Genomic DNA, 13,068 nt, shown 5'->3' on the forward strand with positions numbered 1-13,068 from the left:
AATCCTAATTCCTTATAGTCGCAGGGATGATGGGGTCGCAAAATATCTTTGTGATTAAGCGCCAACTTGAAAGACCTGCTCATGATAATGCCTATACTTGGATTAACTATTCATACAATTGACAAATAATCATATAATTGGCTTATAATTATTGTATTTGATTAATTGGACCAACATTAATTATTGTCCAATAAATATAGTTGCCTTAGAAGTTAGAAATACTATTACTCTTATTTTATTAATTTCTCCAACATATCCCATCTCCTTCCTAATTTAGTTTTGTGTTTTGAGGTTGCTTTAGAGTATTGACAAGTGACATACAATAATATCTATCTGCGCAATCTCATTCATCATCCTATTGTTAGTCATATTTAATTTTGTTTTCATAGCGTCAATAAAATAACATTATTAGGGACTTCAACCCATATCACGTGTTTTAACTTTTAACTATCCCTGCATTTTCTTTTTCTAATTATGCAACGATGTTCTTTTTACAAATTAAAAAAGAATTATTTGGTTATTAGTTCTCGTTCTTGCATTAATTTCGACAGATCCAAGTCCCATAATCCACAATGGTGTAATGTATCAATGTACATCCCCATGTGGTTCATTTCTGGTAGTCCTAGCTATTTTCTTGTCTCCTTCCTCTAATTAATTAAATGTTATTGGAACACATAATGCATGAAACTATATATAAAATTTGATTAAAATAGGTTTAATTATTCTGTTGGTCTTATAATTTCACCAAATTTTTAATTAGATCCTTATACTTTTTTCCTTTTAATTGGGTCTCTACACTGCTTTTAATTTTGTAATTACATCATTTTCATGTTAAAAATGTTAAAATTAACATAATATTTTTACCAAAATACATGCGGTTAAAGATTTAATTAAGTTTTTAATTATAAATACCTTCAATTTGCGAAGAAATGTTCAGTTAACTCTAATATTTTTTACACTAGGAAGGACTTAATTACAAAATTAAAGCAGTGTAAGGATCCAATTGAAAGGAAAAAAAATATAGGGACCTAATTAAAAATTTGGTGAAAATATAAGGACCAACAGAATAATTAAACCATTAAAAAACTTATATATAAAATAAGTAAATTTAAAGAGGGAACTACCTACACACGGGTGGCATCTATATATATATATATATATATATATATATATATATATATATATATATATATATATATATATATATCCGAGTCACATTCCCTTTGTAATTTTGATTGGCATGGTTAGGGAAGAATTAAAGAGAGAAGAGAGGATCACAGATTTTGACATAGCCCTCCATTATTTGGTTTGGCCTTTGTGACAATAATAGTATCCACGTTAGTCTCTTTAGTCTTTAAAGCAGAGACTATTCTACTATATTTTCTCTAATGTTGCTTCATTTTGTACTAATAAAATGGAACACTTTGAGAAATAATGTTCCATACCTTTTTGCCTATGACACCATAGTGCAACAGTAATTACTAATAATACCTATCAAGTCCTGTATAACTTTATATATTGAGGTTCATAAGGTAGAGGACTATAAACATGTTTGAAGCCTTGACTCTTTCCATGTCTACATACACTATTTAAGATATTTTGTTTAGGTATAAAAAAATATATTTTACAAAGAAAAGGTCTAAGGCATGGTCCAAGGCGTTTGCCCATTGAAGATACCCTCCTAAGGCTGAAAGAGTCGCTTCTTCATCTTAACAATATTAATTAATTAATATCATAAAAGTCATGGCCACAATTATTCTGAACCTAAAAAAATATGTAACGTAGAAGAAAAGGAGCAAGGAAAGGTTTGGCCATTCCTACAAGCTACAAGTCAACTCTTTCAATCAATGATGAACATTTTTATTATTATTATTATTATTGGTAGTGTTGATGCTTTTTACAAGTTTCTATGGTACTGAGATTCCAATCAATGATGAGAATTTTTTTTGGAGGGGTCACTAGATTACTCGCTCATTTTCACGCCTTCTAAATATCAAAATCATAATCAACATGGTTGGTCTTCGATGGAAGTTGTGTTAATGTTGCAAGTGTGAGAAGTGTTAAAGTTAGTCTCATATCATAAAAAACAAGAAAGAATGAGAAGTTTATAAGATGAGAGATCCATTAACTTAGTATCTTAAGGAAAAATGAGGAGTTGGACAGTGGTCAGTGCTAGTGACATCATCACACACTCCACCTGGATTTTTTGTTAAATTTATATACACCATTTTTATATACATTTCTTTTTAAAATAATTAATAAAAAATAAAAAACAGAATATTTATCTTTAGTGTTATAAAAAACATGAAAAAAATGGAAAAAACATCAGATCCCTCATCTGATCTGAAATTGTAACAATTGTAGTAGATGAGGATCAACTACATTTTAGGCCTCAAAACTAGCCTTCACGAGATTTTCTTTTCTGAATTCTGTCAGAAGTTAGTTAAAAAAAAAAAACTATTCCCCGGTAACTTTTTGTTGAGAAATTCCTCTTTATTTAGAATTTCTTTTTATATGTAAATAAAATAAATCAATATTCGTAATTTTTTAAACATTTATCTATTTAAAATTTAAAATATATATCGGATGTAGCTAGTGGATATAAAATGATTATACATATGTTTCGAATATACTGTATCCGAAATATAGAAAGAATTTGAATGCATTGATCTCGAGTACACCTGAGATCTAATTTATTTGGTAAATTCACTAAATTGAGTGCACCCAAAATACATGCATAATCATCTTATACACATTGCATTCGATACGTGGTTCAGGTTTTAAATAGATAAATATTTTTGGTGTCACACATATTTGTAGTTCAATTTATTTATTTATTGTTTACATCAACTTCAATTCATGAGATACAACATAATTACCATATAGTAATATCAAGAATGACGCATTGGTGATAGAAAGGTCTATAATGAAACGTTGTTAGGAAATTATATTCCTCCAGCTGCTCCAAGAACATGGGTCTTTATCATCATGGTTGGATGATTTTGGGGTAGACAATCCCTAATGGATTACAATATTATGTCCTTTTCTGTTGCCTATTTTGCTCATAAATCATTTCTCAGTTCAATGCGAAGAGAAAACACATATATAACAAGACACGTAAGTAGAAAACCATTTGCCTCACGGCTCCTATATTTTTTACCTAATTCTCCATTTGTTCATTAAATCAATTGAAAACAGACTTGGACATGTGAAACATCCAAATTTTGCTTCACTCTCAAATCATCATTAATTCATAAATACTCTATATTAACTATACTGTACCCAAGAATTTCGGCTTCATCTGAGCTATACCTCGACGCAACGGTTGTTTCTCAACTGTTCATATGCTCGAATCTCGGAATCAGCATGCACGCCAGCATATCCGGCTAATCCACTCACCAAAATCTCAGATCTCACTGACCGTTTAGGCTACACGCTGAACCTATATATCCGAAGTGGAGAGTTGAATAACATATAGCACAAAATACCTCTACTAGACGAGGCTATTCCATCTCTAAGTCCACTCAAAATTACTTATCTCCGACCTTGTATATTCGGCTTTAGTTTCGTTTATTCTATTATTAACTTGAGCGTCGGAGTCCCTTTTGCAGGTACCATGCTCGGGTTCAAGTTCACAAGGATAACGTCGGATCAGGTGTATTAGATAGACAACCAGACCGACGTACAGTATCCTTGCAAGAACATTAACAATTAACATGTAACAAGTTTCTCTAATTCATCAACATTACTCTATTCATATGAAAATATCTTTATAAAAAAATAATTAAGATGTATTGAACACATATTTTCTGAAATAATTTGGTCAAATTAGCATATGAAGATTGTATTAAGCTTAAGAAGAGAAGATTATTGTAGTGTGAGGTGGGAAAAGCATGGGAATGGAATGGGAAGAATTAAAGGGAAGTAATAGAGAAGTAGGGATGGGTATTTAGTGTTGTTTTGTAATGGGCAGTGATGCGTTGTTGTTATATGTTTGTGGATATGGGAATCAATGTCTAAGTGGTGAGTGGCGACACATACATACATAAACGACCACATAAGGTGCTAAATGCTAATTCCTCTGCTTATGCTTATTTGTCAGACTGGCCGTACACACCACACATGCTATGCTCTTCAATTTTTGAGTGTGGTAGGCCTTCTTGCCCTGACACAACCTACCCAATACCAATTCTTCTTCTTCTTCCTCATCTCACTCTCTTTCTATTCACCTTCCTAATAATGTAACTCATCATACATACAATGCTTTCATTAAATAAATAATACAATGCACCGTACCTAATATTAAGACGTTATTATCAACATATATCTCATTCAAGTTAAATTATACTGTATTTTGGCGGGGTTGAATTCAGGAATTTCATTTTATCTGCCATATTTTTTCTTTTTTTGATGGTATGTTATTTATTTACCTTGTCGAATTATTTTAATTTTGGTTTGTCTTATTTTGGGCCATGAAAACAATAACCTTTATATAAATGATGGCCGTTTGTAAGTAATGAATAATCTTAACCTGTTAGAAGCAAACAAAATAGGGCTTTTAAGGTAAATTACAAAAAAAAGTTCTTGTTCTTATATCGCAACACCTAGACTTGGTCTTAGAAAGACAGGATGACCCAACATACAAATAAAAAGAAAATAATTGAAGGCCCAGTGGATCCTAATGTGTGCACATACCCACCAATTTTTGTTGGTATATTTAGGCCCATCTCATCTCGAACAAACTACAAAGGGTTCCAATCCTAAATAAGCTAAAAAATTATAGTAATTGTGGTGTGTGTGAGTGTTATGTGTGTTGTGTAAAAGAACAAAAAAAAAAAAAGGAGTAGGGGATGGATCATGACCAAAAAACGAAAAAGTAATTGATGGATCTTTCTATGGTCAAGATTAGATTGGAAGGTAGATCCAGCGCTCCTAATATCTATTTTTACTAAGCAATTTTGTTAGAAAATTAATAAAACTGAAAGAGTACATAAAAAGTACATGAGAGATAATGGTAATTATAAAGATAAAACTAAAAATATATAAACTGAAATTGTAATTATATTTATATATTCTATAAAGCTGAATTATGTCTCAATGGGAGACTCCTTTATTGTTGTCATGTGTTAAAATGAAAGAATAATTTAATAAAAATTATTATTTTTTAATTTAAAAATATTATTCGTCTACTAAAATCAATTATTAAAATCAACCACCAATGTGTATAAATATATTATGATTTAATTTACTTTTAATATTTATTTATATCTAAATATATATTTTAGATTAGTAATTAATTTTAGTAGTTAATTTTAATATACATATAACATGCTTATTTTTAACGAGTAATCGGCTAATAAAGCGGTGAACGCATAAAGTTAAGATAAAAAAAAAGAAAAATTTTAAACACAACGAATAAATATTAACTAATTATTGAGAGAAAAAAATTTCAATCGTTTTCTAATTGATTTTAACCATAAAAGATTTATGCAACATAAGAGTTTTACTATTATCTAGTACATTGATCACGAGGACAAGATTTAATAAAGTCCAATAAAAGTAAGAGAAAAAAGAAAAATTTTAAACACAAAAATAAATATTAACTAATTATTGAGAACAAAAATTTTCAATCATTTTCTAATTGATTTTAAGCATAAAAGACTTATGCCACATAAGAGTTTCCCGAGAATGAAGATCTAATAATACATGGTAATATCTAAAGGTTCATAAATCTATAAGATTATCAGACTTAAAACAGTTAATGGCTTGGATAAAGCTTAGGACAACACGTGAAGAAGCTCCATTAAAAGTTACTTGCTAATAATGATAGACATATTGGGAATCCCGAGACATGAAGCTTTCGGTGCTCTCCGCAAATCTAGCCGAGCCCTTGAAACCTTTTGCATCAGTTTTCAACTCTCAAGTTCGAATCAACACAAATGCTAGCAACTAATAGAAAGAGTAAATAGTAACATGATGTTCTAAGTGTAGCCTTGTTTGTATCTGCGGAAGAGATCCTCAGTGTTAGCATTTCTAAAAGCACAAAAGCCAACCAAATATATGATGATTAATGCAACGATGGAGATGATCAAAATGACATTGGCCCTCTTCCACTCCTTCCTGAGATGAGCCAACAAACCAGCCTTGCAGGAGTCACACGCATAGCAAAGTTGTGTTTGGTCGTTGCTCCACTGAAGGCAATCCATGTCCTCCGCACTGTTTATCGGGCTTATCCAATACGTTGGATTCACAAACGTGTACCCACATAGTGTTGGGGGCTTACAACACCCTGACTACAACACACACCACACCACCATTAATTGATTCATTAAAATCTTAAAGCTATTAAATAATAGAAAAGTCTAGTGACCAGCAATTTTTGTGTTTTGTAGCCAGCACTTAATCATCAAAAGAAAAATAAGTGATCTTTTACCATTGAATGTAATATCACACCGTTAAAAAGACTATTAATGGCTAATTGATGGTTACAAAACACAAAAGTTGCTGCCCCTACCACTCCTCTTAAATAATTATATGGAAGTTGGTACCTGCATTGGTGTAAGATGTGCGTTGAAGAAATCCTGAGGCATTCGGAATCTCTGATTGAGGTCGGCACACATGTTACTGGAGCTAAGGCAGGCTCTGATCTGGTCCCATTTGAAGGAGCTTCTCACCCGTCTTCTTAGGAACGAAGAGAAATCGTCCAGATGGTACTCCAAGTAAGCACGGTTGGGTTCTATCACTCCATGGCCACGAATGGTGACCATGTACACAAACACCACCATGATGACCAGCAACACTATGAGCACGAGCATGGCTACCAGGTACGATATAAGGAGGCAGGGGATCCTGAAGAAGGCTCCGACCAGACCTGCCAAAGCCACGACAAGCACGAGAATGCCGAGGATTATGACCGGCCATTGGAGGAACTTCACGCACGAGTCTGCTGGCTCGTTTGTTAGCCATATGCCGGCGCCGATTATGGGGATTGAGAGTATCACCGCCACTAGGTTTATGCCTCCGATCACATTGTTGCTGAGTGCCATTTTGCTTTGCTTCTTTGGGAAGAGTGGCTTTCAAGTGTGAATAAAATTGGATGCTGTGTGATTTTGTTTTTTCTTTGTTAGGCTAGGCAGCCCTACACATAATTAATTACTCACCTTGGATGCTTGCACCAACATACTACTCCTGTTCATTTCTTATTATTTTTATGTAAAAAATTTAAGTATAATCAATTTCACCTAAAGTTAATAATTGAGACAATAATAATATTATAAGAAGCTTATCGCGTATTAACGGTAATGAATTAATGATTAAATGGAATTGCTCTGATCTAAAATACATGCAGGGAGATCACCATGACCATATCACGTATTTAATGTTTTCATTCTTAGTAAATTTTCTATATAAATATTTACAAGTGCTAAAATATAATAATAATATAAGTGATAATTATAGTATTTAAAAAGGATGCTTAATTTATTAAAAATAAAATTAATATTTAATTTAAAAAATATAAAAAATAATTTTTAAATTTTTAAAATTTTATATAAAAAATAAATTAAGAAAAAAATAATCATGAAATAATGAACAGCATATAATTGGTCAATAATATAATAGAATATGGGATTTGGTCTTTGGAGGGATTATATATGTGAGGAGCGCTTTCCTTTCTGAAAAGGTGTACCTTGTACAGTAACAGTGACGTTGGGGGATGAGACGAGAGGGAGAGGGAAATTTTGGCGGGAAAGAGAGGAAGTGGTTGCCAGCAATATCCACATAAGGGGCAGGGGTAAGCTACAGGGGTAAAATTGGAACAAAATCACCCTCCTCATGCCTTGTCAGCTTCTTTGTTGACTATTTTGACATTCCTTCCATACAACTGTTTATGATTCCCTCCTCATGCTTTGTCATCTTCTCCTTCAAAGTAGCCCCTAAATAAATTGGGATTGCCTTCCAAACATGTTACACAAATTACAAATTACATTTTCAGTAGTTTATTTGTTTAGTATGTATACTTATTGTAAACTATGGACTGTTTTTAACACTTTATTTTTTTATACTGGGTTTACAATAGTGTTTATCCGGATTATGAATTGTTAGAGTGTTAATTTTAAATATGTTATTATTTAAATTAAAATATAAAAATCAAATTCTCTAATTTTTGGGATATAAAAGTTAAATTTTTTAATTTTTGAAATTAAACTTTTTATTTTTTAGAGAAAGTCTAAGGAGCTAGCAGATTTTGTAGTTTTTAACCATTAATTAGCCATCAATAATGTTTTTAATGGTGTAAGATTGTATCTAATTGTGTAGAATCATTCAATTTTCTTTTGATGGATAAGTGCTGATCAAAATTTAACAAAAGTGTAGCACTCTTCTATTTTTTATTTAAAAAAATTTAAAAATTTGGAGTATAGAAATTATGAAAACTTCTACTGTTTTTAATTGTATTTGCAAAAATATATATTTATTTATCTGAATAAAATATACTAGTGGTTAATCTATATTTACCATGTTTCTGAATAAGGTTATCCAGTTGTAATGAAATTGACGTATGAGAGATGAGAGCAGCAAAATGGTGATACTTGGACACATTGTATCCTCACAAAACCTCTTATCTCTTTCTTTCTGCTCTCTTCTCTCTTCTCTTGTGTTCCATTCTCAATGGCAGCAACATTAGAATCAGCACTCTCCATATTCGCATCTCACTCTCACCGTTTCTCCAACAACAACACTCGTCTCTCTCCAAACCTCTCTTCTCTCTCCTTCTCTTTCAATGCCTCCACACCAAGATCATTCTCCTTCCTCTGCTCCACATTGCAAGAAGCACAACCACACACACCTACAACTCAGGAACAACCCAAGAACGTCAAGAAGAAGCTCTATGTCTTCAACTTACCTTGGTCTATGTCCGTTGCTGACATCAAAGACCTGTTTGGCCAATGCGGGACTGTAACAGACGTCGAGGTTTGTTTGCCCAACATTCTTTTATTATTACCCGTTAAGTTATGCTTTTGCCTCTAATTTAAATAAGTATTATAGTAGATCATAAAGAACAAACAAGGCAAGAGCAGGGGTTTTGCCTTCGTTACTATGGCTTCAGGGGAAGAGGCTCTTGCTGTCGTTCACAAGTTCAATTCTCATGTAAGTTTTATTCATCCACAATTTAATATATAGTTTTCTCTTCTTGTCACATTGTTGATAGAGTCAGGTAAAAACTCAGTGCATTCGACTTCACGTGAAGTTGATATCTGAGAGTAGTCCTTAAATAATTTGACTGATTTGACTAAATTTTCATCTAACAACTCAGTTATCAATTTTACGTGAAGTCTACTACATATGAGTTTTTACCTTAATTAAATTGGTAATTTAGAAAATCAATGTATCTATGTATGACTTGCATTGAGGCTCATTAAGTGTTTTGTGATTCAGCAAATATCAGGAAGGGAAATAAGGATAGAGCTTGCCAAGAGATTCAAGAAGCCGCCGCCTCCTCCTCCACCGTCTCCGAGTCCCCCTGCCAGCGAGACACGTCACGTGGTATATGTAGCCAACCTTGCATGGAAAGTAAGATCACCCGTTCTCAGACAATTCTTCACTGATAATTTCAAAACCCCAGTTTCGTCCAGGGTTGTCTTTGACAGCCCTGCCGGAAGATCTGCAGGGTATGGATTTGTTTCTTTCCTCACAAAAGAGGATGCAGAGGCTGCAATTTCTGCTTTGGATGGGAAGGTACTTCTCAATTTTGCAATTTCATGATTTTGATGATTAATTGTGTTTAGTCCTTAATGCTAAATATAGAGAGCAACTTTAGCTGAAATTATTGTTCATCAGAAGAAATACTTCTATGTTATTGTTGGAATCTATTTAGGGTATTGTGTAACAATGTATCACATAATGTTGTGAGAAAAGAAGTGATTTATATTGCTATAGTTTACACAAATTAGTGCTTTCGATTTTTTTATATTGTTTTGTCTTTTAAAGGTTTAGTTACTCTGTTAGTTTCTATAGTTTTGTGAAATTTTTAATTAGGTCTTTGTACTTTTTTTCTTTTTAACTGAGTTCTTGCACCAAAATTTTTTTTAATTGAATCTTTACACTTTTTTTTTCTTTTTATTTGGATTCCCTGCACCACTATTTTTTTAGCTGGATCCTTATAAAATTAAGCTAATTATTGCCAAAAGAGACCTAATTGAAAAAAAATGGTGCAGGGACCCAATTAAAAGAAAAAAAAAAAAAGTATAGAGACCTAATTGAAAATTTCGCAAAACTATAGAAACTAATAGAGTAATTAAACATTTTTTAAACAAACGATTACAAATCGGACCGTCCAATTTTTATTTTCAAAATAAAAAAAATTTAAAAGTACAAATCGAACCCTCCAATTTGTAATTTATTTTTTTCTTCAAACAAATCGAACCGTCTTATTTGAATAATATCAATTAAAAAAAATGCTATATCAAAAAAAATCTAATATTTCAATAACAATATATTACACATATATTTAATCAATATAAAAAAAATTAGCCTGAATTTTTATGTTTATTTAGGTTGATTTTGTCATTGTGATTAAATTACATTCTTGGCCCATTATTAAATACTTCTTATTGTACATTCTCACAATAGTATATGAATTTGAAGTTTATTCTTAAATTATTATCATAAATTTAACATGTCATGATTCTATGGTCTTTTGTTTTTAGAATAAGCAAAATATAACTAATCTTTGTCATGGACTTAGAATTGCTATTTTTTTTTTTTTTGCTTTTTACTTATAAAAAGTTATATTAATATTGTTTGGTACAATTTTTTAAATGTCTTTAATTTTCTAAGAAATTGTTTCAAAGTTTTTGAAGAAGTCAAAATAATTTGACTTTTTCCTTTTCAAAAACTATAAATCACTCTTATTTATTAAAATAATTTGAAAATAAATATTTTTATGATAAAAATCTAAATACAAAATAACTTATTTATAAGCTATTTTTAATATAAGTTCTTTATGTTTTAAGTTATTTATGAACTCTATGTGTTATTTTGAGTTTCATTGTCTACTTGATTGAGCTTTTGGTTGTGTTTTCCTTTTGCAGGAATTAATGGAGCGACCACTTCGTCTTAAGTTGAGTGAAAAGAAAGTCAAAGCAGCTCCAACTGAAAGGGATGAAGACCAAGCTCCTGAATTGGATCAAGAGAAGCTCAAAGAAGCTGAAACTGAAAAGGAGGAAATCCATGATTCTGATGCTCAGCTGGAACAATCATAAATCCTAACCCTTTTTCTTATAATTGATTCTTGGAGCTGGATTGCCTCATTTATACACAACTTCGATGGATAACTCCTTTTTCACTCATGTTCACTTTTTCTAATACCCTTAAAAATGTGGTTGAAAAGCTTTTAAGAAATCAATTTTCGACATAAATCTTCATATATAGTATCTTTATTTCTAAGCAAGTTTTCCACTCACATTTTTAAGGGTGTAACTCAATAATCTTGCGAATTAATGAAGTTGCAAACAATGTACATTTGAGTTTGAAACTAATAAGTTCAACCATAAATCATTATACGATAAGACTTTGGTGTATGTATAAATAGGTTTTTCCTTTTATTGAACGCATTTATGCTTGGGCTATGCCAAAATCATAGAGACACGCAAGAAGTGGCACATAAATAAACCTTACATTAACTAACTTGGGTTGGTCGAGTGATCAGTTCACTTGTTCGTTTGGCCAGCAGTAAACCCTTAAATAGAGCTCAGATCCACGACGGATTAATCCTTAACCCGTTGGGTTGAGAAATATTATGGGCAAAAAAAAAAATAATAAAGCTTACATTCACAAAACATGCTTGCAACTGAATAAGACACAAATAGACTTGAAAACACACATTTTTATATATTTATCAAAACTCAACTCAACTCTTTCTCTTTGCCAACAATTCTTATCGTGTTACCTAGTTCGAAACCAAGAGAAGATATATATATTCCTCTAATTTTGTGAATATAATTACCAAATAATCATAAAGTGAACGTACGTATAAATTTATTTCTGAAGGAAAAGTGCTATTGCTTCCATCCCCCCAAAAAATTCATGCAAAAACAATGACAACCAGTCTTGATTCACGTCTTGTTCAATATTACAAAACACTTTGATTTAAAAGTTTAAGACTGTTTAACAGATTTTCTACAAATCAGAATTAAAAGGATTTTTGTAAGAAGTTTTTAGGTTGGTTTGAAATCTAATATTTAGGAGCAAAATCTACTCTTTTTTCGTGGATACTAATTTACCATGCATTAAAGTCTTTCATTTTTGTCATAATAAAGAAGAAAAGATTTTTGTTGATTTTTTTAAAAATGGACTAAAATAAAAATTAATAAAACTCGCAAATTGAAATAACTGAATGTAAAGTTTGTTGTAAATGTAAATAAAAAAAATAATAACAAATTTAGAAATGTAAAATAATTGAACTTTAAATTTGCTGAAAAAAATAAATTGCATTAATTGAAATTACACAAATTGTAAAGAAAAAAGTATAAACACATAGAAGAAATCCTATAAAGAAAGAACTCTTATCAGACTCAATTGTTAAATATGTGAGTGTGTTAGAACTTTTTATGAAAAAGAATTCCAATCTTTAAAGTGTTGTTGTGCTATCCTATTTATAAACATCTTTCACTAATTCTCTAGTGAGACTTGTTAATCTGACGATGGCTTAATAAAGTAACCGTTTTCGCCAAACATGTCATAATAACTGCTCCCTATGCTCCGTTTGGTTAATATATACGTTCATCAGAGACATGGACACAGTGGTACATGTATACTATTTGTTTGTTGAGACATAAAATTTTAAAAGACACGGTTATACACAGATACACATAAAAGACATATATTTAGTGTATCTCTTTCAAATTGTGACACTAAGACACAACCCATAAGACACAAATTTTTCCAATTCTATCCCTAATTATTTTTTAAAATTTCAACCATTGTCCTTTATCTTTAACACTTAAGTTGTTTTAGTTTGGGAATAAAATGGACTTTTGAATTAAATACATGTATCTTGTGTATTATCAC

General features: G+C 31.2%; 2 protein-coding genes across 2 annotated transcripts; one reads left to right on the top strand and one right to left on the bottom strand.

The window, feature by feature from the left end:
- Window positions 1–5,607: 5,607 nt before the first annotated feature.
- On the bottom strand, window positions 5,608–7,122 carry TRN2 (Tetraspanin family protein). The gene is made up of 2 exons (XM_016345093.3): window positions 6,549–7,122; window positions 5,608–6,293 (listed from the first exon to the last, which is right to left on the bottom strand). The coding sequence occupies exons 1-2, from the start codon at window positions 7,044–7,046 to the stop codon at window positions 5,982–5,984; spliced, it is 810 nt and encodes a 269-aa protein (XP_016200579.1). The 5' UTR covers window positions 7,047–7,122; the 3' UTR covers window positions 5,608–5,981.
- Window positions 7,123–8,557: 1,435 nt separating this feature from the next.
- Window positions 8,558–11,609, top strand: LOC107642326 (28 kDa ribonucleoprotein, chloroplastic). Its single transcript, XM_016345637.3, has 4 exons — window positions 8,558–8,970; window positions 9,049–9,147; window positions 9,436–9,735; window positions 11,091–11,609. Exons 1-4 carry the CDS (start codon window positions 8,668–8,670, stop codon window positions 11,259–11,261), a joined length of 873 nt encoding a protein of 290 aa, XP_016201123.1. The 5' UTR covers window positions 8,558–8,667; the 3' UTR covers window positions 11,262–11,609.
- Window positions 11,610–13,068: the final 1,459 nt, after the last annotated feature.

The sequence above is a fragment of the Arachis ipaensis genome, chromosome B5, assembly GCF_059453495.1.
Source record: "Arachis ipaensis isolate K30076 ecotype BB chromosome B5, ASM5945349v1, whole genome shotgun sequence".
Classification (NCBI taxonomy): Eukaryota; Viridiplantae; Streptophyta; class Magnoliopsida; order Fabales; family Fabaceae; genus Arachis; species Arachis ipaensis.

What these genes read in the sequence shown, in the direction of transcription:
- LOC107642326 (XM_016345637.3), top strand. Translation starts at nt 8,668, where the DNA reads ATGGCAGCAACATTAGAATCAGCACTCTCCATATTCGCATCTCACTCT. An exon ending in GGACTGTAACAGACGTCGAG is followed by an intron (nt 8,971 to 9,048) that starts GTTTGTTTGCCC and finishes GTATTATAGTAG; the next exon opens with ATCATAAAGAACAAACAAGG. An exon ending in TTTCTGCTTTGGATGGGAAG is followed by an intron (nt 9,736 to 11,090) that starts GTACTTCTCAAT and finishes TTCCTTTTGCAG; the next exon opens with GAATTAATGGAGCGACCACT.
- TRN2 (XM_016345093.3), bottom strand. Translation starts at nt 7,046, where the DNA reads ATGGCACTCAGCAACAATGTGATCGGAGGCATAAACCTAGTGGCGGTG. An exon ending in CACATCTTACACCAATGCAG is followed by an intron (nt 6,294 to 6,548) that starts GTACCAACTTCC and finishes TGTGTGTTGTAG; the next exon opens with TCAGGGTGTTGTAAGCCCCC.